The sequence below is a fragment of the Pseudorca crassidens genome, chromosome 12 (genome assembly GCF_039906515.1).
Source record: "Pseudorca crassidens isolate mPseCra1 chromosome 12, mPseCra1.hap1, whole genome shotgun sequence".
NCBI lineage: Eukaryota > Metazoa > Chordata > Mammalia > Artiodactyla > Delphinidae > Pseudorca > Pseudorca crassidens.
In genome coordinates this window covers 51846797-51871554 of record NC_090307.1, presented here as the reverse complement: position 1 = coordinate 51871554, position 24758 = coordinate 51846797, and the positions used below count along the sequence as shown (strand labels likewise).

Here is a 24758-nt window from a genome sequence, read left to right as displayed (position 1 = left end):
AGCAGGGCAAAGGGCCTTGAGAGGGAACAAGGGGCCTGCGTGGCTGGAGGGGAGTGAGCAGGGCTAGATGCGTCAGAGAGGTCACAGAGGCCAGATCACTTTGACCTTCAGATGGAATATCGGATGGGGTCTTCCCAGGAGAGTGTGGCCAACGAGTGGACTAGCCCCTAGTCTCGTTTTACTTGAGGTTCACGGAAGTACAAGTCAGCACCAGTGTTGTAGGTGTGGTCAAGGAATTGAGGGAAAGAGAGAGAGTCAGAGAGAGATGGGGTTTAACTGAAGATTGAAAAACATGTAGGAAAAGTTTTGCTTGGAGGAATTAGGACCTGAGAATGATCAGAGCAGGGCCTGAGGTTTCTAGGTGGGCGTTCCTTAGAAAGCCTCTCTAGATGGTGCCAAGGGAAAAGGAGTAGGTGGGGGTGGGCTACCTCCTGCACAGATCCCATCGGTGCCCACCCCACTCTTCAGCTTGGGCAACGGAGGCTTCCTCATCTCGTGTTGTGTCGTACATATGCAAATTCAGACGCCCACTCCTCCCGGCGAGAGTGCTTCCTAGGTACCTCCAACGCTGAAATCTGGAGCCACTACTGTCCTTGAGTCTCCTTCTGGTATTGGTCCAACCATGACCTTGGTGTCCATGGATAAGTGGTGTATCTTGCCCTCAGGTGGTGCGGGTCCTAGAGAACCACCCAAAACTTGAAGGCAAACTACAGGTATTCTTAGGGTGATTTGTTGCTGTTCTTTGTGTTTTAAAAATATAACTTCTTTGTGGCAGGTGCTTCATTAGACAAACCTTGTGGTAAAGGGGAGAACCCAGGGTACCCACTTGAGAGAACTTTTTCTCATTTCCCACTCCAGTGGGAAAAAAATTGGGAGCCAAGGTTAACCTGATGTCCTCTGTGTATTATAAGCCACAGTGGCAAACAACAGAGTTGAGAGGTTCATTGGCATTTGATGGAAGAGAGGGTGGACTACAGCTGTTTGCTGTTTGTCCAAGATGTTTATGCGTGTAAACCTTAGGTCAGAGAAGTGGCCAGTATGGTTTTAGACCTCACTGTTAACGTGAATTCAGATTTTAGCCCGCAGGACAAGGAGTGGTAATAAATAAAAGCCTGTAATTAATAAAATCATCTAAAAGGGTAGAGGATACAGAAAGGGTCTTTGTTCTCCTCTCTGTGTTTCTATGCAGACTCCTTTTAAGTCAGTGTGTTATATTTGTTCTTTTTAACTTCCTATTGCCTTTCCTTTCATTAGCGAAAAACACTGTCCTTCTAATTGTTTCCAAATTAGAGAGAGAGAGAGAGGTGGAATTGAGCTAGACCCATGGTATATAGTTCTTGGAAACTGATGATGCGTGTCGGGTAATTTGATCTTTTCTGGCAATTACAAGGATTAGCCGTGAAATATGAAAGGCTGCCTTGTATTGTACTTTCAAATGAGCTCTGTGTATGAACCACATGCCTACATTTTCTATTCCCGTAGCAGAAATGTTTGGGAAATGGTTTCAGACTAAAGCACAGATAAAAGTTTGGAATGACGAGAGAAAGGGATCTGTACATGCAGTTTTTTCCAAAATTGGAGAAGATAAAAATACACACATAACCCTTTATCCCTTGGGTTAAACCTAAGGGTGATTTATGATCCATTCATCGCTACTGAAGGAAGCTGTGAAGAGTGGTCCTCTGGAATTTTTGCTCACTCAAATGTCAGGTGCTTCATTAAGTGGTAGAGAGGAAAACTTGGGTTGTCCAGTTCATCAAACTTACCCTCATTTCCTCTTCCAATGGGAAAAAGAATTCCAGAGCCAAGTTCAAGCCAGTGTCCTGTGGTAAATCTTGGAGATTCAAGGTCAAGTTCAGTGCTTTTTGTTTTTGATGACTTTTACTTTACATTTGTGTACAACAGAATTATTTCTCTGGTTGAATAGCACTCTCCCCCCTAAGTTTCTTTTGTTTCTTTCTAGCATAACACAGCTGGTGTAAACTGTGAAAAGTGTGCTAAGGGCTATTACCGCCCTTACGGCGTTCCGGTCCATGCCCCCGACGGCTGCATCCGTAAGTTTCATTCCAACTTGGTGTGTCTTAACTTCAGGGAGGTCATCGGGCTAAATTCTGATTGGCTAGTAATTCCCTTAGTTTTCTCTCTCCATATTATTGGTTCTACTCCTTACTAGCTGTGTGACTTCAGGCAGTTACATAGTCTCTCCGAGAATCAGATTTCATATATATAAATGGAAATGATAATCTAGTCTCTAAGAGTAAATGAAATGCAGTCAAAACCACCTAGGAAAATACTGAGCATTGGGCTTGGCGCATACTAGGCCTGCAACAAATGTTTTCTGTTGTTTTGACATGTTTCTATGATCTCCAGTAATTTTAAATTTCATCAGAATTAGACTCAAGGCAACATAGTAATGATTTCACAAGGATGTAATAATAGTCATAATATTCAAAATAGTTATGATTTATTGAGCACTTGCTATATACAAGGCATGGCCTAAATAATTTCACAAATGTCTTATCTAATTATCATAACAAACTTAAGATAATGTGTTATTAGTCTCATTTTTAGATATCGAGAAATCAAAGGGTCTGAGCAGTTAAATATTTTGGCCCAGGTGAGAGAACTACTAACTGGTAGGTCCAGGGTATAGTTCATATCTGTCTAGCACTGCTGTAACGTGCCACTTCCATTATACAGAAAAATGCCACTTTTTTTTTTTTTTCCTGTGGAATTATCAGTCGTAGCTCAGATTATAGACTTTGTTCTGCATGTGTATTTTATTTGGTTCTTTTATGTTCTCTGGCTATTGCAGTTAGAAAACAGTTCCAGTCCTGAAATTGGCTTCTGTGCCCACCTTCCCCTCCCAAATTCATTCATCATATCATTAATGTTTGAGAGCATCGAATCCAAAGAATGTGTAAACTCTGATTTGCTCCTCTGTAGGGCATCTTAGTTATGAAAAGGGTGTCCTCGTTTTCCCTCGCTTTTCCACATCCTCCTATGAAGTATGCCCATGATTTATCTTGTGCCCACGAAGAATAAGCTTTGGCAAAGGAAAACAGGACATCGTGAATAAACTCATGCCTTCCTAGGAGCCTGTTTTCCATCACTTTTCTCGTTTCTTTCTTCATCACTGAAGGGGTCTCATGGAGATATTAGAGGCTTAGCAGAAAGAATCCACAGGACACATAAATCCTAAACAAATTAAGCAAAGGACACCAGGAGAAGCCAGGCTAGGGGGTTGCTTGGCGCTCACGACTTCTCCAGCCTCCCAGTTCCTCACAGGACGGGGACCCAGCTGAGCTATGACAGCGTTTTTGCTGTCCAAGGTGAGGACTTTTGCCAGGTCAAGGGGAGCTCCCAAGTGAGGGGGTTCCCGAGTGTTTTACACCCAAGTGTGTCCCTCTGGAATGCAAACCCAACAGTCAGGCTGGTTGCAAAAACTGCCTTCAGTAAGCTGTATCACTTGATTCGAACGTTTGGGTTACGGGCACGATCTTGCTGTGCTGTGCACAGATCATATATCAATGTCTAGGCATATCCCACACTTGTGTCCACATCACAGCTGTGTAATGACGACCACTCTGTGGACATTCACAGTTGGCTCACAGCCGGGAGAGGCTGTGCCCAACAGCCCTGCCAGGAGCCCCAGCATGTGCCCGCCCAGCCCCTCCGGTGGTGGCTTGTGCAGGGTTGCCCCCTACACGGTGCACTGGGCGGTGCTCAATGGAATAAACCACATCCTCGAGAACTTCTCAGTGTGACGCTCCTTAAAGCCTGTCTCTGAGGGTCCACGGGGTTCAGTCAATGCAAACCGTCAAGCAGGTGTGAAGTGGAAAACAGGCTGTGCCCTTCCAAGAATCCCTGGAAACCAATGAGGAAGTAGTAAACATTGCCTGAGAAGGGTTAGGACATATTTGCCTTAAGAGGTGCAGTGAAGGACGGACTCCTTGGGATTTCTCTTAGCCTGCAGCTGTCACCCCGACCACGCGGAAGACTGTCAGCAGGGCTTGGGCCGCTGCACCTGCAAGCCCAACTTCCGCGGAGACCACTGTGAGGAGTGTGCGGCCGGCTACCACCATTTCCCGATTTGCTCCAGTAAGTCCCAGCTGTGGAAGGAGAGGCCCGGCTTCTCGGCGCTGACCTGGGCTTTGTGCATCGACCCCTGAGTGCATGGCAGGCATGGGGCAGAGGGGTGGTAGAGGGACAGAAATAGGGCCGGGAAGGTTCTATTTGTGTGAAAATGTTCCCCAAAGTTGGGAACATTACATTTTTATAAGTATGTTTTATAGTGTTATTTATCTCCAGAGTGTTAGGCTGTACCATAGACATTACCATCTCAGCAGGTCAAAGGGTCAGATAGTGGCAGTTTCAAAGTAATAGTAATCCATGTGTGGGGTTTTCCTTCGTAAACCTAGAGTAAAGGTCGCGGGCTTCCAGATGTTCGCGTGCGCACACGTAGTGTGTGTGGTAGTTCCGGTGGCCGGGGGGATGTGTCTGTTCTCTCCCACTGTACAGTAGAGCCCTCACCTTATCCCACTGCCGTGATCTAAGAGAACATCTCAGCATCTTGGAGAGATATATACGTGTCTGTTAGAAACAGCGTAGAACGTGGAGCAGGGGAGCGCGTGAAGTCAGCTGTGCAGACTGTTCCAAGAGCCGTGGCCCTGTTTGTTCTGCAGTTAGTGTAAAAACTGGACTTTGGGGTCAGGACGGAGAAACACAGTCTCAGGAAGAGGCTACCCCATTGCTGCGTTAGTTCTTGCCCATTCCCACCTCACGACTCTGCCATCCCCGGAAAAGCATGTTGAGTTGTGGGGCTCTGTGGACAGGATGTGCACGTGTCCTGGCTCCCACCTGCTGTCCCAGGGTCATTGTTAAACGAGCACCCACTTCCACTGTCCAGTGTCCCAGTTTGGAGGATGAATTACATGATCATCTTAAAGTTAAAGGAACCAGTTTTTAAGCCCAAACATAGTGAGACTGAATCAGGGCTCAATCAGTTTAGAATCTATAATGATTGGATAGAGGCTGAGCAGAAATTGCATTTTCATAAGCAAAGTTTTAGGGAAAAAGACTTGAAAGAAAACATTTTTAAAAAGCTAGTCTCAATGTTACATGAAAAAACAATAAAGATACTAAAGAAGTCCAGCTCAGCCCTGCTAGACTGGGACTTAGCTATTGTGAGCACGAAATATCCATTTCTGTTCATTAATATACAAATCAGAATGTCTGACCATCCTGGTTTTATTACTAGATGCATTTTAAGTGTAGCAACATTTCCTTTCTTTCAGTTAGTTTCCACATGCCGCTTTCACTAAGTCAGAGAGGGCGTCTTCCTAGGTAGTGCAATTTAATGTTTTACTTTACTGTCTCCTTAATCATCCTTCTCTGTATTTTTTGATAAACTATTTTTTCTAGGAATTCCCGTTTTTCCTATTTCTACTCCAAGTCCAGAAGATCCAGTAGCTGGAGATATAAAAGGCAAGTAACTTCTCTTTTGGTTTAACTTCAGTGAAGATGTTATGCTCCATATCCCTTTTCTACTTCCTGTGCACATGGCTACGTCCAAGTTCAAGTCATCCTCATGGGACCATGGTGGTGCCTTGCAGGTGTGTCGTATTTGGTTTTTTGTTGTTTTTTTTTTTGCGGTACGCGGGCCTCTCACTGCTGTGGCCTCTCCCGTTGTGGAGCACAGGCTCCGGACTCGCAGGCTCAGCGGCCATGGCTCACGGGCCCAGCCACTCCGCGGCATGTGGGATCCTCCCGGACCGGGGCACGAACCCGTGTCCCCTGCATCAGCAGGCGGGCTCTCAACCACTGCGCCACCAGGGAAGCCCAGGTGTGTCGTATTTGGGCTTCTCACCTCCCATCATTCTCTACTCCAGTCTGTCCTTTGCAATGGCACCACCTGATGAAGACCAAGAAGAGTGTTTAGATTGTATGTTGCTAGATTGCTCAAAAACCTTCAGTAGCAGTCGGTTGCCTGCTGCGTTATTTGGTTCTCCATAAAGGGACTCTGAGAAAGGAATTGAGTGCAAGTAGTTAATTTGGGAGGTGACACCAGGAAACATCAGTAAGGGAGTGAGTCCGAGACTGAAGGGAACCCTTATGCAGGTGCGTTAGCAGGCAGCCCTGGAGCTGCAGCCCTCTGAGCGACTCTGGGAGGCAGCAGAGAACTTGCTCAGCGTTATCCCAACGGAATGGATAACTTCAGTCACCTGATGTGCATGGAGGGCTACCTCTGGGGCATTAACTTTCTGGGCCCGGCCTACCAGAAAAACACCCAGTGAAGAGAGTGGCAGGGGTATGCAGGAAGCAGCCTTTGGGGTGGAGAGGTGCTACACCGACCTAATCCCGGATTCTGCAAGTATTTTATGACCACCTGCTATGTGCATAGCACTGTTCTGGCTGCTGGGGACTTAGTGAAACGAATTTCCCAACTCTCCTGGAGCTTATAGTTCAGTCGGGGGTGGGGGTGACTCCTACAATAACATATTTAATATACAAACAAGTAAAATCACTAATGTGATAGATTATGATATGCAGGGTTGTGTCCTGCACAAGGTGTTACTTTTAAATGGTAGGTGTAAATTAACCCATATGAGAGTATTCCAGGCCTTTGGAATTCTGGAGCTGTGAGCAGTTCGCTCTGTGAACCCACAGTGGTGCTCACAGGGACACACACGCTCAGAAGGGCGCGGCACATTGCATGCACACAGCCCACGACCATCTGGGTCAGGCTTGGGTAACCTACCTGGTCTCGTCCCGCAAGATGGGGAAAGGCCTGATGGTCACGCGCTCATCTCACTGGGAGCACATGGACCCCTCTTCCTGGTGCGTCCGGAGTGTGAGTGGGCAGGGAAGGGGCACTGGTGGCCAGACAAGAACATGGTCTCTGGAGGGCCATCCTTGGTCAAGGAATTCAGGTTCTACAACAGTATATTAGCTCCGGGTGCGTTGGCCATCAGTGCTGTGGAATAAATAAGGCCGAGAGAGAGAGGGTAGGAACGTGAGGTTTGCACATGTAAGTAGGTTGTCAGGGAAGCCCTCCCTGAAGAGATGATTAAGCAGGGTCGTCAGGGGGCTGAGGGCTGAGCTCTGCAGGTGTCTGGGGAGAAGCATCTAGATGCAGGAAAGAGTAAGTGCAAAGTCCCTGGGGCAGGACATGCCGGGGGTGTTCCCTGAACAGAGAGAGATCAGGGGCGTGAAAGCAGCGTGAGCGAAGGGGAGGGGGTGAGGGGGGCAACCAGGGGACCAGATTGCAGGCCCTCGTCAGCCACTGCGCGGAGGTAGCCTCTACTCTGATGAGCCAGGAGAGTTCGGCACAGGGAAACTACGTTGCGTTGGGGTGTGGCAACTGTGTTGAAGACCAGCTGTAGGAGGAGGAGAGAAGAAGCAGGGAAGCCATCATGATGATGATCCGTGAGGAAGAGATGGTGGTGGCTGGGACCCCGGAGGTGTCAGTGGAGGTGACAAGCAGTGCACAGACCGTGGATATAATCTGAGGACTTGCCTGGGGGTTGCTGGGCAGAGGTGGGCTGTTAGAGCAAGAAGACTGGGGGTGGCTCCCGGCTTCTGGATGGAGCACACAAGGAGTGAAGGGGAGGGGGTGCCATTTGTTGAGCCGGAAACGCTGTCAGAAAGGAGGAGGCGGAGCCCGGGGACGGGCTGGGCAAGGGCCTGCGGACCCATGGCGGGAGCATGTGGATGCTCTCTTCTGGTCTTTCTCTTTTTCTTTGCAAAATAAGAATCAAGATGGGGGCAGAAATTGAGGCTGGGGAGAAGGCTTTGGAGTTGAGGAGAGAGAAGGTATGAAAGAGGCATCCTGGAACGCGGGGGAGTGAATGGGCTTGGGGAGTGTCACGGGATTTGGGGCAGCACAAGGGCTCACCTGACGTCAGCTCTCACGTGACCCACTTTACCTTCCTGTGCTGTTTCCTGCTTGTGCCCTGCCCACACCTGGCTCCTCTGAGCAGACCACGGCGCAGGGGTATTATGCGGGGTATTGTCTTTAGCTTTCATCAGACACTTGGTCATTTGGGGACAGTAGCTGTGCCTGACTCGCTTTCTAATCCCCACAGCACCTGCCATGGTATCCTGCCCACAGCAGGTATCAGCAAGTACTTGCTTAAATGTTTGTCATTTGACTAGAATGGGACTCAGCTTTTGAGCCTGGATTATGACACACATCTCTGGTTTCCTTCCACAAACGTGTTTTAGATCTTTCATTTCTGGTCTGTTTCCCTTTGTTATCCCATTCTTTTTTCTCCCCAACTAGATTGGTGGTGACTTCAGGGAAAGAAATTTAACTGAACTTGAAGGGAAGTTCAGACGTCTATTACAAAATATTAGAGAAGCCTCAGAACACAGCCTCGAGAAAAGAAGTTTCAGTTAGTGCAATTAGATTTAGTTGGGCATTGGAAGGCACAGATACCCACTTCAATTTGGTTTCCACTAATGCATTTTAAAAACACCCAATTTGGGGCCAAACTTCCGGCAGTGAACATTAGAAGCACAGACATCTCAACTGGCAGGAGATACACAGCACTGGATAATACCAAGTCCCTCCCACCCCAGAGAATTTTATTTCATTAAGGCTCATTAATGCTTTCATGTCTTCTAATATAGTGGTTCTTAAACAGGCCTATGTTTTAGAACCCCATGCTTTTACAGAGTATAAATTCCTGAGTTTCACCCCCAGATCTTTTTTTTCCCCAAATATCTTATTTAAAGTTTTCCATATATACATATAATTTCCTAAAGTTTCTTTATAAATTTCTTATGTATTTGTTCCTTTGAAGTTCCAGTGTTCTTTTTTCTTTTACTTTTTTTTTTAGTTTCTGCACGTACCAATTCCATGTTATGTTAATAATAGTGATGCTTTTTTCTAAAAACAGTAGCATAATTTTCTAATTATCCTACAAGATTTTACTAGGCAAATATCTAACTATTTAGCTAAAATAAATGTTCTTGCATTTTTTTTTTTTTTTGGCGGTACGCAGGCCTCTCACTGTTGTGGCCTCTCCCGTTGCGGAGCACAGGCTCCGAATGCGCAGGCTCAGCGGCCATGGCTCACGGGCCCAGCCGCGACGCGGCATGTGGGATCCTCCCGGACCGGGGCACGAACCCGCGTCCCCTGCATCGGCAGGCGGACCCTCAACCACTGCACCTCCAGGGAAGCCTCTTGCATTCTTATAGGTTAGTTGGGCCTGAGGTCAGCTACACAAACTCTGAGAGGCTATTTTTGGAGTGAATCTTTGCATATTCAAAGCACATGTAGCATAGTTCGTTCTTTTGTTTTTTTCATTTTTTTTAACATCTTTATTGGAGTATAATTGGTTTCCAGTGTTGTGTTAGTTTCTGCTGTATAACAAAGTGAATCAGCTATATGTATACATATATCCCCATCTCTGCTCCCTCTTGCGTCTCCCTCCCACCCTCCCTATCCTACCCCTCTAGGTGGTCACAAAGCACCGAACTGACCTCCCTGTGCTATGCAGCTGCTTCCCACTTACCTATCTATTTTACCTTTGGTAGTGTATATATGTCAATGCTACTCTCTCACTTAGTTCCAGCTTACCAGTCCCTCTCCCTGTGTCCTCAAGTCCATTCTCTATGTCTGCATCTTTATTTCTGTCCTGCCCCTAGGTTCAACAGAACCTTTTTATTTTTTTTTAGATTCCATATATATGTGTTAGCGTATGGTATTTGTTTTTCTCTTTCTGACTTACTTCACTCTATATGACAGACTCTAGGTCCATCCACCTCAGTACAAATAACTCAATTTTGTTTCCTTTTATGGCTGAGTAATATTCCATTGTATATATGTGCCACATCTTCTTTATCCATTCATCTGTCGATTGACACTTAGGTTGCTTCCATGTCCTGGCTATTGTAAATAGAGCTGCAGTGAATATTGTGGTACATGTCTCTTTTTGAATGATCGTTTTCTCAGGGTATATGCCCAGTAGTGGGCTTGCTGGGTCATATGGTAGTTCTGTTTTTAGTTTTTTAAGGACCCTCCATACTGTTCTCCATAGTGGCTGTATCAATTTACATTTCCACCAACAGTGCAAGAGGGTTCCCTTTTCTCCACACCCTCTCCAGCATTTACTGTTTGTAGATTTTTTGATGATGACCATTCTGACCTGTGTGAGGTGATACCTCATTGTGGTTTTGATTTGCATTTCTCTAATGATTATTGATGTTGAGCATCCTTTCATGTGTTTGTTGGCAATCTGTATATCTTCTTTGGAGAAATGTCTATTTAGGTCTTCTGCCCATTTTTGGATTGGGTTGTTTGTTTTTTTGTTATTGAGCTGCATGAGCTGCTTATAAATTTTGGAGATTAATCCTTTGTCAGTTGCTTCATTTGCAAATATTTTCTCCCATTCTGAGGGTTGCCTTTTCATATTGTTTATGGTTTCCTTTGCTGTGCAAAAGCTTTTAAGTTTCATTAGGTCCCATTTGTTTATTTTTGTTTTTATTTCCATTTCTCTAGGAAGTGGGTCAAAAAGGATCTTGCTGTGATTTATGTCATAGAGTGTTCTGCCTATGTTTTCCTCTAAGGGTTTTATAGTGTCTGGTCTTACATTTAGGTCTTTAATCCATTCTGAGTTTATTTTTGTGTATGGTGTTAGGAAGTGTTCTAATCTCATACTTTTACATGTACCTGTCCAGTTTTCTCAGTACCACTTACTGAAGAGGCTGTCTTTTCTCCATTGTATATTCTTGCCTCCTTTACCAAAGATAAGGTGACCATAGGTGCGTGGGTTTATCTCTGGGCTTTCTATCCTTTTCCATTGATCTATATTTCTGTTTTTGTGCCAGTACCATGATGTCTTGATTACTGTAGCTTTGTAGTATAATCTGAAGTCAGGGAGCCTGATTCCTCCAGCTCCATTTTTCTTTCTCAAGATTGCTTTGGCTATTCGGGGTCTTTTTTGTTTCCATACAAATTATGAAATTTTTTGTTCTAGTTCTGTGAAAAATGCCATTGGTAGTTTGATAGGGATTGCATTGAATCTGTGGATTGTTTTGGGTAGTATAGTCATTTCCACAATGTTGATTCTTCCAATCCAAGAACATGGTATATCTCTCCATCTGTTTGTATCATCTTTAATTTCTTTCATCAGTGTCTTATAGTTTTCTGCATACAGGTCTTTTGTCTCCTTAGGTAGGTTTATTCCTAGATATTTTATTCTTTTTGTTGCAATGGTAAATGGGAGTATTTCCTTAATTTCTCTTACAGATTTTTCGTCGTTAGTGTACAGTGTACAGTGCAAGAGATTTCTGTGCATTAATTTTGTATCCTGTTACTTTACCAAATTCATTGATTGGCTCTAGTAGTTTTCTGGTAGCATCTTTAGGATTCTCTTGTATACTATCATGTTATCTGCAAGCAGTGACAGTTTTACTTCTTTTCCGATTTGGATTCCATTTATTTCTTTTTCTTCTCTTATTGCCATGGCTAAAACTTCCAAAACTATGTTGAATAGTATTGGTAAGAGTGGGCAACCTTGTCTTGTTCCTGATCTTAGAGGAGATGGTTTCAGTTTTTTTACCATTGAGAACGATGTTTGCTGTGTGTTTGTCATATATGGCCTTTATTATGTTGAGGTAGGTTCTCTCTATGCCTACTTTCTGGAGAGTTTTTATCATAAATGGGTGTTGAATTTTGTCAAAAGCTTTTTCTGTGTCTATTGAGAAGATCATATGGTTTTTATTCTTCAGTTTGTTAATGTGTGTCACATTGATTGATTTGTGTGTATTGAAGAATCCTCACATTCCTGGGATAAAGCCCACTTGATCATGGTCTATGATCCTTTTAATGTGCTGATGGATTCTGTTTGCTAGTATTTTGTTGAGGACTTTTGCATCTATGTTCATCAGTGATATTGGCCTGTAGTTTTCTTTTTTTTGTTACATCTTTGTCTGGTTTTGATGTCAGGGAGATGGTAGTTTGTAGAATGAGTTTGGGAGTGTTCCTCCCTCTGCTATATTTTGGAAGAGTTTGAGAAGGATAGGTGTTAGCTCTTCTCTAAATGTTTGATAGAATTCTCCTGTGAAGCCATCTGGTCCTGGGCTTTTGTTTGTTGGAAGATTTTTAATCACAGTCTCAATTTCAGTGCTTGTGATTGGTCTGTTTATATTTCCTATTTCTTCCTGGTTCAGTCTCGGAAGGTTGTACTTTTCTAAGAATTTGTCCATTCCTTCCAGGTTGTCCATTTCATTGGCATATAGTTGCTTGTAGTACTCTCTCATGATCCTTTGTATTTCTGCAGTGTCAGTTGTTACTTCTCCTTTTTCATTTCTAATTCTATTGATTTGAGTCTTCTCCCTTTTTTTCTTGATGAGTCTGGCTAATGGTTTATCTATTTTGTTTATCTTCTCAAAGAACCAGCTTTTAGTTTTTTTGATCTTTGCTATTGTTTCCTTCATTTCTTTTTCATTTATTTCTGATCTGATCTTTATGATTTCTTTCCTTCTGCTAACTATAGGGTTTTTTTGTTCTTCTTTCTCTAATTGCTTTAGGTGTAAGGTTATGTTGTTTATTTGAGATTTTTCTTGTTTCATGAGGTAGGATTGTATTGCTATAATCTTCCCTCTTAGAACTACTTTTGTTGCATCCCATAGGTTTTGGGTCACTGTGTTTTCATTGTCATTTGTTTCTAGGTATTTTTTGATTTCCTCTTTGATTTCTTCAGTGATCTCTTGGTTATTTAGTAGTGTATTGTTTAGCCTCCATGTGTTTGTATTTTTTACAGTTTTTTCCTGTAATTGATATCTAGTCTCATAGCGTTGTGGTCGGGAAAGACATTTGATGCGATTTCCATTTTCTTAAATTTACCAGGGCTTGATTTGTGACCCAAGATATGATCTATCCTGGAGAATGTTCCATGAGCACTTGAGAAGAAAGTGTATTCTGTTGTTTTGTTTTGTTTAGTTTATAAATTTATTTATCTTATTTATTTTTGGCTGCGTTGGGTCTTCGTTGCTGTGTGCAGGCTTTCTCTAGTCACAGCGAGTGGGGGCTACTCTTTGTTGTGGTGCGTGGGCTTCTCATTGCGGCAGCTTCTCTTGTTGCGGAGCATGGGCTCTAGGCGCATGGGCTTCAGTAGTTGCAGCACGCGGGCTCAGTAGTTGTGGCTCACGGGGTCTAGAGTGCAGACTCAGTAGCTGTGGCACGTGGGCTTAGTTGCTCCGCAGCATGTGGGATCTTCCCGGACCAGGGCTTGAACCCATGTCCCCTGCATTTGCAGGCAGATTCTTAACCACTGCGCCACCAGGGAAGCCCTATTCTGTTGGTTTTGGATGGAATGTCCTATAAATATCAAGTAAATCCATCTTGTCTAATGTGTCATTTAAAGCTTGTGTTTCCTTATTTATTTTCATTTTGGATGATCTGTCCATTGGTGAAAGTGGGGTGTTAAAGTCGATTTCCCCTATTATGGCTGTTAACCATATGTATTGAGGTGCTCCTATGTTGGGTACATAAATATTTACAACTGTTATATCTTCTTCTTGGATTGATTCCTTGATCATTATGTAGTGTCCTTCTTTGTCTCTTGTAATAGTCTTTATTTTAAAGTCTATTTTGTCTGATATGAGAATTGCTACTCCAGCTTTCTTTTGCTTTCCATTTGCATGCAATATCTTTTTCCATCCCCGCACTTTGAGTCTGTATGTGTCCCTAGGTCTGAAGTGGGTCTCTTGTAGATGGCATATATCACCCCCAGATCTTAAATCTAGATTTCCAGGGGTGAAGTTCAGGCTGGCATTTTGCACAGGTTTTCCAGGTGATTCTGTCATATGTCTCTTGTTAAGAACAACTGCTCTAGTTAGTAGAAATTCTTATTTAGTGGTTGGCAGACTTTCCTGTAAGGATAAAGATAGTAAATATTTTCATCTTTGTAGGCAAAGTTGTGAGTACTCAAATCTGTTACAGTAACATGAAAAGAATCATAGACAGTATGTATAATAAATGATTGAGCTTGGCTGTGTTCCAATATAACTTTGTTTACTAAAACAGGGATGGGTCTGGCCCTCAGGCCATAGTTTATAGATCCTGGGATTATATCTGCATCTCTGAGTTTGGGATTCCACAGCCAGGCAATGATGTTTTACCAGGAGATTCCAGTGTGCAGCCCCAATTGAGAATTTTAGAAAATCCATAGGCTCAATTGCAGACACTTGAACCAACGGGGACGTGAAGCAAAAGGACAGAACCATTTTGCAGATCAGAATGTTTTTAGGTTTTTCGTTATGTTTCATGACTGGATATTATTTGGATTTTCTGGGTCCAAGTGATCATTTATAACCACTTAACATTTATTGTTAGGAGGTCAACGTTTAGTAGACACATCTTCAAGGGCTCTTTTTGTTGTTGTTGTTGTTGTTGTTGTTTTTTTGCGGTACGCGGGCCTCTCACTGTTGTGGCCTCTCCCGTTGTGGGGCACAGGCTCCGGACGCATAGGCTCAGCAGCCATGGCTCACGGGCCCAGCCGCTCCGCGGCATGTGGGGTCTTCCCGGACCGGGGCACGAACCCGTGTCCCCTGCATCAGCAGGCGGACTCTCAACCACTGCGCCACCAGGGAAGCCCAAGGGCTCTTTTTGAAAATGACAGGATACACAAAACATTCACTCTAGGGGGACACTGGCCTCCGGGCATGGGCACAGTTTTATTCCTCCAAATTCAAACAAAGAGTGGTGACAGGCAAAATCAACAGCTGCAGGAAGACTCCAGGTGCTTACCTTAGGAGATTGATACGGTCTTGGGATGATTTTGTAAAGCAGCACATTTGGCCTGAAGACATGGCTGCCCAGAGGTTTCTTGACAAATACCATGAGAAGGTGTTGCTTCCCCATCACTTTGTAAGGAGCTACTTGCCATTGCCGACGTATTGTGTCAGTGGGATCGGGGCCGGGGCTCGCGCTAATGATGAGAACTCTGAGAGGTGGGGCGACCGCCGCTAGGGCATGCCTTCCTGCTGTCTCTCCCCAGGCTGGGCATTTCACCTGGCTGGCAGGGTGGGGCATTCGTTGCTGGCATGGAGACAAGCCAGACACAGCTTAGAGGTGAACGGGTGAATTCTGATATCTCGGTTTGGCAGCTCTGTGCCAATAAAATAAAACTCAAGGAATGGTGTGGTGTTTACCCAAGAGAATTGTCGTCTTGAATATTTAGCATATTCTTCACTCATTAAACTCCTATTAAGTGCCTCCTCTATACTAGGCATGGCCAAGGCAGCTACCTCTCACGGTCCCTGCTCCCTGGAAGCCCCCAGGCCTGTGGGAGACACACAGACAAGCAGTTAGAACAGCAGGAGTTGATGCTATGACAGGGCAAGAACACGGAGCCATGGGAGCAAACACAAGGGGCATCTTTACAGCTCCTTACAGAAGGGAGGGAGGGAAGGCAGGTGGGAAGGAGAGAAGGAGAGAAGGAAGGATGGAAGGAACAGTGGAAGGAGGAGGGAAGGAAAGGAGGAAGGGAAAAGGCAGAGGTTCTAGAAGGGCTTCCTGGGACCAGGAGGAGGGGGCATTGAGGATGTGGCAGACCTGTATATATATGGTGACGATTTTACAGCAAGTGACAGGAAGGCATCTCGAGGAAGAGCCACCTTTTTCGAGTTTGCATAGAGGTGCCACACGGTCTCTGGCAGCCTGAAGGTTTTGAAGGGTCTGCTGTGTCACACATGTCGAGGACTTTGGATTGGGTACTGAAGGCATTGGGTCACCGTTGAGGGGTTGATCTGGAAATTGATATGCAAAGGTTGGCATTCTAGAAAGATCACTCCTGACACCAGTGTGGAGAGTGGGTTGGAAGAAGACAGGAAGCAGACAGCCTTGTCAGGAGGCTCTTGAAATAATCCAGGCAAACGAGGATGAGGTCCTGGAGGAAGGCCCTGGAAGTCTGGAAGGAGAGGAGGATTGCGGGCGCTTTCCTGAGATATAAGCACTACGGCCTGGTGAGGAGGTGTGGGAGGTGAGGGTCGGGGAGAAGTGAGGGACCTCAGAGGTTTCTGGCTCCTGCACCGTGTAGGAGTACTTGCCAGATAAGTTAAGGGTCAGGTGAACGTGGTAACCACTACACTGTGGAAATCATGCCTAAGTTAAAAAGTGAATTTCAGAAACAGAAATTTAGAAATGCATAGGCACTAGATGCTTCCTTTCTGTTTACAAGTGGTTGTAAACCGGGATTCCTTGGACTTCAATGCCTTTGTAAAGTTCAAGTTTCTTACTGAATTCCAATGCCTGGTCTAATGCCAAGACTGTAATTGACAGTAAACCTTTGCATTTCCCTGTGGTGTTCTCAGCCTGTGGGGCCCTGGCATTGGGACCTTGTGTGGCAGCTGTGATGGAAAGCTGCTGTGATGGACAGCTGCTGTGATGGACAGTCAGGGCGGTGCTCATGCCAGCCTGGGTTCCAAGGCTTCTCTTGTGATGAATATGCCCTTGGACACATCCAGTGCCCTTCTTGTCAAGTTAGGTGACTGTTGAAGTATAAACAAGTTAGAGATTATGCAAAGACTGTAAAGTTGCTCTGATATACCCTGATCTTTTTTTTCTTAATTATTGCAAAAAAATAATTCCACAACTTTGTTACTAACCTTTTACCTGAAAAAGGGCAAAGGGAAGGTGTGGGATTTAGCTAACTTTTCAGATTATCTATTACTCTAACCCTTGTAGAAAACCTTTCTGAAATGCATGAGACTTCCCTTCCTTGAGAAGTAGGGGGAACTCAGTCAAATCTTTGAGTCTTTCAGGATCTTCCTCAAGGGACCATGTTGCAGGTTTAGATGCTAGTGTTCTTGGTTTTTTAAAATCTTTATTAAGTATAATTGCTTTACAATGTTGTGTTAGTTTCTGCTGTACAACAAAGTGAGTCAGCTATATGTATACGTATATCCCCATATCCCCTCCCTCATGAGCCTCCCTCCCACCCTCCCTATCCCACCCCCTAGGTCGTCGCAAAGCACCAAGCTGATCTCCCTATGCTACGCAGCTGCTTCCCACTGATGCTAATGTTCTTGATAGAAATGTAGATGTTTTAAATATGAGAATGGTTTGAATACATACACTAATCTGGAACATACCTTGAACACAGCTTTTAAAATCAGTTACCAGCTTGTATTCTTGGCATCATAGAAAGGGCATGGGCTTTAGAATCAGACAGACCTGGGTTCAAAGCCCTACTTAGCTCCTCTGGCTGTGTGACCTTGGGCAACTTAATTAACCTTTCTACTAACCTAAATGTCCATCGACACATGAATGGAGAAAGAAGATGTGGCACATATATACAATGGAATGTTACTCAGCCATAAAAAGAAACGAAATTGAGTTATTTGTAGTGAGGTGGATGGACCTAGAGTCTGTCATACAGAGTGAAGTAAGTCAGAAAGAGAAAGACAAATACCGTATGCTAACGCACATATATGGGACCTAAAAAAAAAAAAAAAAAAGGCACTGATGAACCTAGTGGCAGGGCAGGAATAAAGATGTAGCCATAGAGAATGGACTTGAGGACACAGGGTGGGGAGAGGGGGAAGCTGGGGCGAAGTGGGAGAGTAACACTGACATATATACACTACCAGATGTAAAATAGCTAGTGGGAAGCAGCTGCGTAGCACAGGGAGATCATCTTGGTGCTTTGCCACGACCTAGAGGGGTGGGATAGGGAGGGTGGGAGGGAGGCTCATGAGGGAGGGGATATGCGGACATATGTATGCATATAGCTGATTCACTTCGGTGTACAACAGAAACTAACACAATATTGTGAAGCAATTATACTCCAATAAAGATCTATTAAAGGGCTTCCCTGGTGGCACAGTGGTTGAGAGTCCGCCTGCCAATGCAGGGGACACGGGTTCATGTCCCGGTCCGGGAAGATCCAACATGCCGCGGAGCGGCTGGGCCCGTGAGCCATGGCCGCTGAGCCTATGCGTCCGGAGCCTGTGCCCCGCAACGGGAGAGGCCACAACAGTGAGAGGCCCGCATACCGCAAAAAAAAAAAAGATCTATTAAAAAAACCTTTCAGAGCATCTTTTTCCTCAACTCTAAAATGCTTACGTATCTTGCGGGCTTTTGCTGGACTTCACTATTTAATCCATCCATAATAAAGTCAAGCAAGAGCCCTGTCTTCTTGGGAAATATTTACTGATTGAGACATACTGTACATGGCAGTGGGAGTCCTGAGGTGAGCTCTCCCTAAGTTTTCAGTTTGATAGGTGTTTCGTACTTCTATTGCTATGTAATAAATCACCCCAAAATTTAGTGGCTTAAAACAATAAGGGTTATTTCTCGCAACCCTGTGGCTCGGCTGGGCAGTCTTTCTGCCGGACTTGCTGGAGGGTCTGCTGGGGTTCGGTGTCTCTCTCCATGTGGCCTTTTATCCTCGATGAGGTCAGACAGGGTACCTCCCTGGTGGTCTCAGGGTTCCCAGAGGGTGAACATGGAAACCACAAAGCCTGTGTGACCTGGGCTGTGAAATCCCACAACAGCACTTTCCTCTCATTCCACTGGTCAAAGTCAGTCATGAGGCCAATAAGTGATTTCAATAATTAAAGTGTGAAAGACAGACACAGCTAAATAGAGAGTGGGAGAGGGAAGGGGGAGCTGCTGGTACAGACTGGGTGGGGAAGGCCTTCCTGACCGAGACCTGAAGGTTGAGAGGGAACCAGGGGAGGGGTGTTACCTGCCGGCCAGAGCAGAGGTGCTGAGGTAGGACTGGAAGCAGCCTGCCTGCTGGGAAGGGCTCATGCCTGGAGGATTGAGACAAGCCGAGTGAGGTCCCCCAAAGCCACGTCTGGCACTTACTAGGGCTAAATATATGTTCATCTCTTTTCTTCTGAGAAATGGAGGTAGGAATATGTTTAATTCAAGATTATCATTCGATGGGAATCTATGAAGTTGAAATTTTACTAAACAAGGCTCAGTTTGGGGAAAAACAAATTGTTCCCATGGGGGTAGATGCTAGAAGGTTGTAGGTACTTTGCAAACCAGTGCCTGCCCTGGATGTTTCTGAATGGTATCTCTGATCTTTCCAGGAGAGATGTTTTACTCCCCTTAAGATGCAGTCTTCTGGGTTAGGACTGTATGTAAACCATAGATTACTCAGAAGCTGTGGGTGAAGGGATGGAGGATGGAGACCCCTCCGAACATCTCTTCCCCTTCGCAGGCTGTGACTGTAACCTGGCAGGAGTTCTCCCCGAAATATGTGATGCCCACGGGCGGTGCCTGTGCCGCCCCGGGGTGGGGGGCCCTCGGTGCGATGCCTGCCGCTGGGGTTTCTACTCCTTCCCTGTTTGCCAAGGTAAGTGGGCCACACGTATGTAGTGATCGTCAGTCCCCCAGGTAAGTCTCCCCCTGAGGAAATGCAGAGGCTCGTTTTGGCAGAGCTGTGAGGCCTATTGTTTAATAAATGAGCCCCTGGTCTATATACGTATGTTACGTGTGACTGTCCTCAGGGCCAGGCCATGTCTCCTCCCCTCCTTTGTCTTTTCAGCCTTACTCTTCCTCCTCCCAGGTGGTCGAGCCCATGGGCTCTGGAGTCAGCACCTGGGTACAAATGCAGGCTCTGGGCAGGAAGTGGTACCTGGATAGTGTTGAGGAAACCGCCAAGGAGACAAGGGCAGGGAGCACGGTGTTCCGGGCGAGGGAACGGCACACACAGGGCCACAGACTTGGTTCGCCTCTTAGTCCCGCATCCTAGTAAGAGTCACTGAAGGCGCCGGAGGGGAAGGGGAGGAGTCTGGCCCAGTCCCTAGAGCATGATGGGTGTGCGGTAAATGTTGGGTGACCGGCAAATGAATGAATGAATTTGCCCCCGTTCTTCTCCTCCGCCTCCTTCCCATTGCCTGCCATTGTTCTCCTCGGTGGCTAAGGTCATAGGGAAAACGAGGGGAGAGAAGAAGGGAAGGTGATCAGTCAGGGCTCAGGAACGGAACTAAACCCAGCAGGGACTTGCTGTGGGTTATTAGGTGCTGACCGACTCAGTTAGGCTCCAGGCTGGGCTTCCAAGGAGGCTCCTTGTGTCAAGCCCAGACTCCTGCGATGCAGCTCAGGGACAGGGGGACCGCGGTCCTTCTGCCTCCATGGCCATCCAGGGCCCAGCGCCAGGAGAATCTGGGAAGTGCTGTTTCTAGCTTCCAGCCTCTGAGCACAGGAGGCGGGTAGCATCGGCGCGGAGGCACGTCACCCATGAGGGCGGCCACGCTAAGGAGCTGGGAGAGTGGGGCAGGAGCGGGAAGGTCCCTCCCCGAAGCAGGAGACAAAGTGGCGAAGAACCAGGTTTGCACTAGCTATCAACTTGAGCAAGTTCTTACCCCCTCTGTTCCTCAGTTTCCTGGTAATAGTGCCCGCCCTGTGACATGTGGTGTGGGTTACGTGTGTACTGATGTGTAAAATTCTCAGAGCCCGGGAAGCCCTCACCTGTACGGTAGCTGCTGTTCCTTTAACCCTCCTTTCTCTGCTTCATACTTCCCTCTACATCATTTTAAGAGCCTGTAGCCTCAATCCTGGTTGATCTGCCTGTCTGCATAGATGCCTGTGTGCCATATCCCAAGCCCTTCTTTTTCCTCCTCATCCCCTGACATGTCCTGGACCTCTATCCTCTGCCCCACTTCTCAGCCTCTGCCTCTCGGGCCACAGAAGCTCTCGGCAGTCCCTGAACAGAGATTTAGGTCACCTGGCAGGTGAAAGGGTACGGAAAGGAAGGGGTATCTTTTGTTTCCCTGCCTTGATGTCAACCAGAGAAGTTCTGTGTTAGAATTTGGAACGCCCAGCGCATTTCCTGTGGAAACCTCAGTACAGGTGATGCTTATGTTGGAGTTGTATGCATCATACTAGAGGCAGATTCAGTGCTGAGCTGGCGCTATGGTCTGGTGTGGTCACCTTGTCCTTGTACATATATTGTTTCTGTTGAAAGATGTCCCAAATAATGAAGCTTTGGAGCACGAGTTGGGGGTGCTTACATTTCTATTTTAAGCTGGAGGCACTGAATCTCTCATTGACCAAATGAAGGAGAACTCGCAGGAGGGAGATGGGATGGAGGCCTTCCACCTCAGGGTCCACTAGGGGCCAAGTCTAGAGGGACTTATGTGGGGAGCAGGCAAGGTTAAGAGTAGTGAAAACGAGGTCTGTCGGACAAAAGCAGGAGGAGAAGGTTCAGGGCAGCCTCATTCCTGGCGGGGCGTAGAGGTGTGCCCTAAAGTTTGTTCTTCCAGATTTGAACCATTAGGCTCTGGAAGCGTTTGGGGTGCTCCTACATTCTGTCAGCGATGGTCTCCCTTCTCTAGTGCTTGCTTTTTCTAACAGCTTTTGTGATCTTTTAAATTTTTTCCTCGGGGGCAGCGTTGAAGCCAGTGGCTGAAGCCCAGACATGCTGAAATCTGAATCTGGTCTAGCATCAAGGTCTGACCCAGTATTTTGTGATCTTTCTTAGATGAAGTTGATTGCTTGGCCCCTGGAATTTTAGAATCAAACCAGTGTGGCCCCAAATGCTACATCAGATGGTCTGGTATATTCCAGCCAAAAAATGTGTGTGTGGCTTTGTTCTATATTGCTTGAAAAATTTTAAAAGTCTTCTTAAAAAGAAGTCTAAAACCCTTCTCAATTGCGCTTGCCAACTGCAGTCCAGCGTTTATGTTTTGCATTAACTTAATTTACTCCAGACTTTAAGCACAAGGCCATCTCCTTCTCAGTTTTTTTTTTTTTTTTTTGGTACTGGGCCTCTCAATGTTGTGGCCTCTCCCATTGCGGAGCACAGGCTCCGGACGCACAGGCCCAGTGGCCATGGCTCACGGGCCCAGCCGCTCCGCAGCATGTGGGATCTTCCTGGACCGGGGCACGAACCCGTGTCCCCTGCATCGGCAGGCGGACTCTCAACCACTGCGCCACCAGGGAAGCCCTCAGTTTATTTTTGACTCACTCAAGTGCCCTGCAGTTTTCTTTCTTGTAGCCGAAAGTCAAATCGTAGATGTGAGGCCACATAGAGAATTGTCTCTGTGTATTTCAGTTTTACGTTTGTGTTGACGTCTGACTTAGCTCTTTATGTGCAACCACAAAACACACTGCGACTCTCTGGAAGCTTGGTCCTTTGGGGGTTTACTGTTCCCTTTTCCTCCTCTCCGTCCTGTCCGTCGTCATTCCTGCCTTCCTATCCTTCATCTTTCTCTTCCTCTTCTTTCCTTCCTCCTCCCCCCCTTTTTTTTTCTGGTGCAGTTTGCTAAGTCGCAACTAGTCAGCACTTAGAACAGAGGCCAAGAGGGTGGGAGTGTGGAGACAGCGGCACTCCCATGACTTGGCACTGAAGGCACTCAACGTGCAGCTGCCCCCAAACCGCAGTGGCCCAGGGCCCGAACTGTCCCCATTGGAGTTTGCTCTAGTCTCTGGGTTGTAGTTGCAGACTTTTCCTTAGAAAAGTCCTGGCAACATATGTTGCCAGTGCAAGATTAACCTCCTTCTGCGTGTCAGCATATTCTCTTGAATCCGACAAACTGGCCCCGGGAAGAAGCCACATGCACCGGCAGATGGCAGAAGACACAGCAGGGGAAAGTTTCTGACCTGGGATGCTCCCGGGAGAGCCCTCCCGGCCTTTCCAAGGGGGAAAACAAAATCCATAGGGCTGGGCCAAGTTCTGTGCAATTTTGCTTTGAACGGGCCCTCTGCTCTGTAATTCAGCGTGTGTCTAGGAGAGCATTGAGGTGATTGGAAGAAGCCTTGGGATTTTCTGTAGACCTGATCTGCTCTCAGCCCAGTTAGCCAGAGAAGTGGAGGGTGCTAAGTATCGTGGAACTGAAATGTTGGCTTTGCGGCTGTGAGTGAAGAGCGCCAGAGAAGGCGCCAGCCTGCTTTTCCAACAGAAGGAAAAGCTCTAACATCACGCGCGACGAGAACACCCCTGAAACAATAAGGAGCTCTGTTTCCCTTGCAATTTCTGTGTTGTCCAGGACTGTCGCCTCACTCTGTGAGCTTATTCACTGCAGGGGAAGAAGCTGGCATCCCTCAGAGCAATACCTCTCACAGCAGCGCTGCAGGGGTCAAGGAGAGAATGCACATCTGTAGAACTACAGGGCTGGACCTGGAAGAGCATTTCAATAGCTCTTATCCCTTCATTTAACAAACATCTGTTTGGCATGTACTAGGGACCAGGGCTGTGCTTGATGCTGGAAGATTTGGGGGGAGCACAGCAGACAAGCTCCCTGATTCCCTGGACATTTATTATCTTTTTTTTTTTTAATACTCTTTGGGAATAAAAGTGTCTTAGAGTAAAAGCACAGTGAGGAGCAGACGAGAAGAAAATACTCCAGAATCTCCGAAGAACCTGGCTCAAAACAAAGAGCAGAATTAAAATAGTCACAAAGGCTTATAGTATTTCCAAGAGTGAGAAAAGGCCGCCAATGGTGGGGTTCGGGTTTGAGATCTGGCAACTCTACTGATAGTTGGATTGAAATGCGAAGTGTGATGCCAGATTGAGGAACTCAGGATTTAAAATAACGTACCTGCGTTTAAGGCTGCATCTTTGTTTTCACTTCTGAAGTGTAACTCCGTCTCCTGAGGCTCCCTGGACAAATCCCTTTGGCCCTGGGAGTCAGGGTCGGTGTCACCCACGTGATGCTGGCTGGAGCTGCCGCCTCTGTGCTCCAGGCTCCTGCTGCAGCTACCCCGACTGCCTGCACGAGTGTCTCCTCTCTGCCTTCACTTTCCTTAAAGGAAGAATAGCAGAAAGAACCTGTGTTAGGGTTCTGCAGAGGAACAGAACCCACAGGATATGTGTCTGTATATATAGATAGATGTGGGGATAGATAGATAGATTTATTTTAAGGACTCGGCTCCCGGATTGCGGGGGCTGACAAGGCTGAAGTCTGCAGGGCAGCAGGCTGGAGACGAGGAAGGAGCTGATGCCGCAGCTGGAGCCCACAGGCCTCCTGGAGGCGGAATTTCTTCTTCCTCTGGGACCTCCCGCTTTTCTCGTTGAGGTCTGCAACGGATGGGATGAGGCCCACCCACTTCATGGAGAGTAACCTGCTTTACTCAAGGTCAGCTGATTTAAATGTTTGTCACGTCTAACAGAACGCCTTTATAGCAGCATCTGGACTGGTGTTGTGCAAACATCTGAGCCCTATAGCCCAGCTGACATGAAAACATTAACCATCACAAGGCCCAAGAACGTTTCCTCAGTAATCTGACCCTGGGGAGGGACTTGATCTCTGCAGACAGGCCTGCAGGGAACATGGGGCCATGAAGGAATGCTGACCTAGACGGCAGAAGAGCTGAGTCCTTGTCCTGCTGTCTGCCAAGAGCTGGTTGAGTGGCACTCGGCCCGTTTCTTCCTCTGTCTTATGTTTAGTTTCTAGGCACCATGTCAGTAATGCTCTAGCCCCTCTCCTGGAGTTCTAGCTCGATGTGGTCAGGGAATGGGTGTTTCTCATACTTGCCTCCACCCTGACACCTGGTCACGGGGCCATAGAACACAATAGAGCTGCAATCAAGGTCTGCTGGATGTATGCATGTAACATAGGAGGGTGGAAGGATGGTAAACGCTCCTAGGCCTGCCACTTCCTAACTGGGCCTCGCAGAACGAGTCACATAGCCCGTTGAAGTCCCAGGTAACTTGTAAATGAGAAAACGAGCCACACTCCCTTCCAGCAGTGAGTTTATTTTGTGATTCTAGTGACAACTCGGGTAAACGCTACCACTGTTATTATCACAGAAAAGCACTATCAGAGTAACTCACCGCTTACGGGCC

General features: G+C 46.4%; 1 protein-coding gene across 4 annotated transcripts in view; it reads left to right on the top strand.

The window, feature by feature from the left end:
• Positions 1-24758, top strand: part of LAMA3 (laminin subunit alpha 3) — a 241390-nt gene that overhangs the window by 72132 nt on the left and 144500 nt on the right. For 3 of the 4 annotated variants that reach the window (XM_067699449.1, XM_067699450.1, XM_067699455.1), the window contains exons 9-12: positions 1964-2054; positions 3970-4101; positions 5425-5487; positions 19188-19322. In XM_067699449.1, the coding sequence (XP_067555550.1) occupies positions 1964-2054; positions 3970-4101; positions 5425-5487; positions 19188-19322 (421 nt within the window). The remainder of the gene's footprint in view (positions 1-1963; positions 2055-3969; positions 4102-5424; positions 5488-19187; positions 19323-24758) is intronic. The other variant, XM_067699451.1, reaches the window with a different exon arrangement.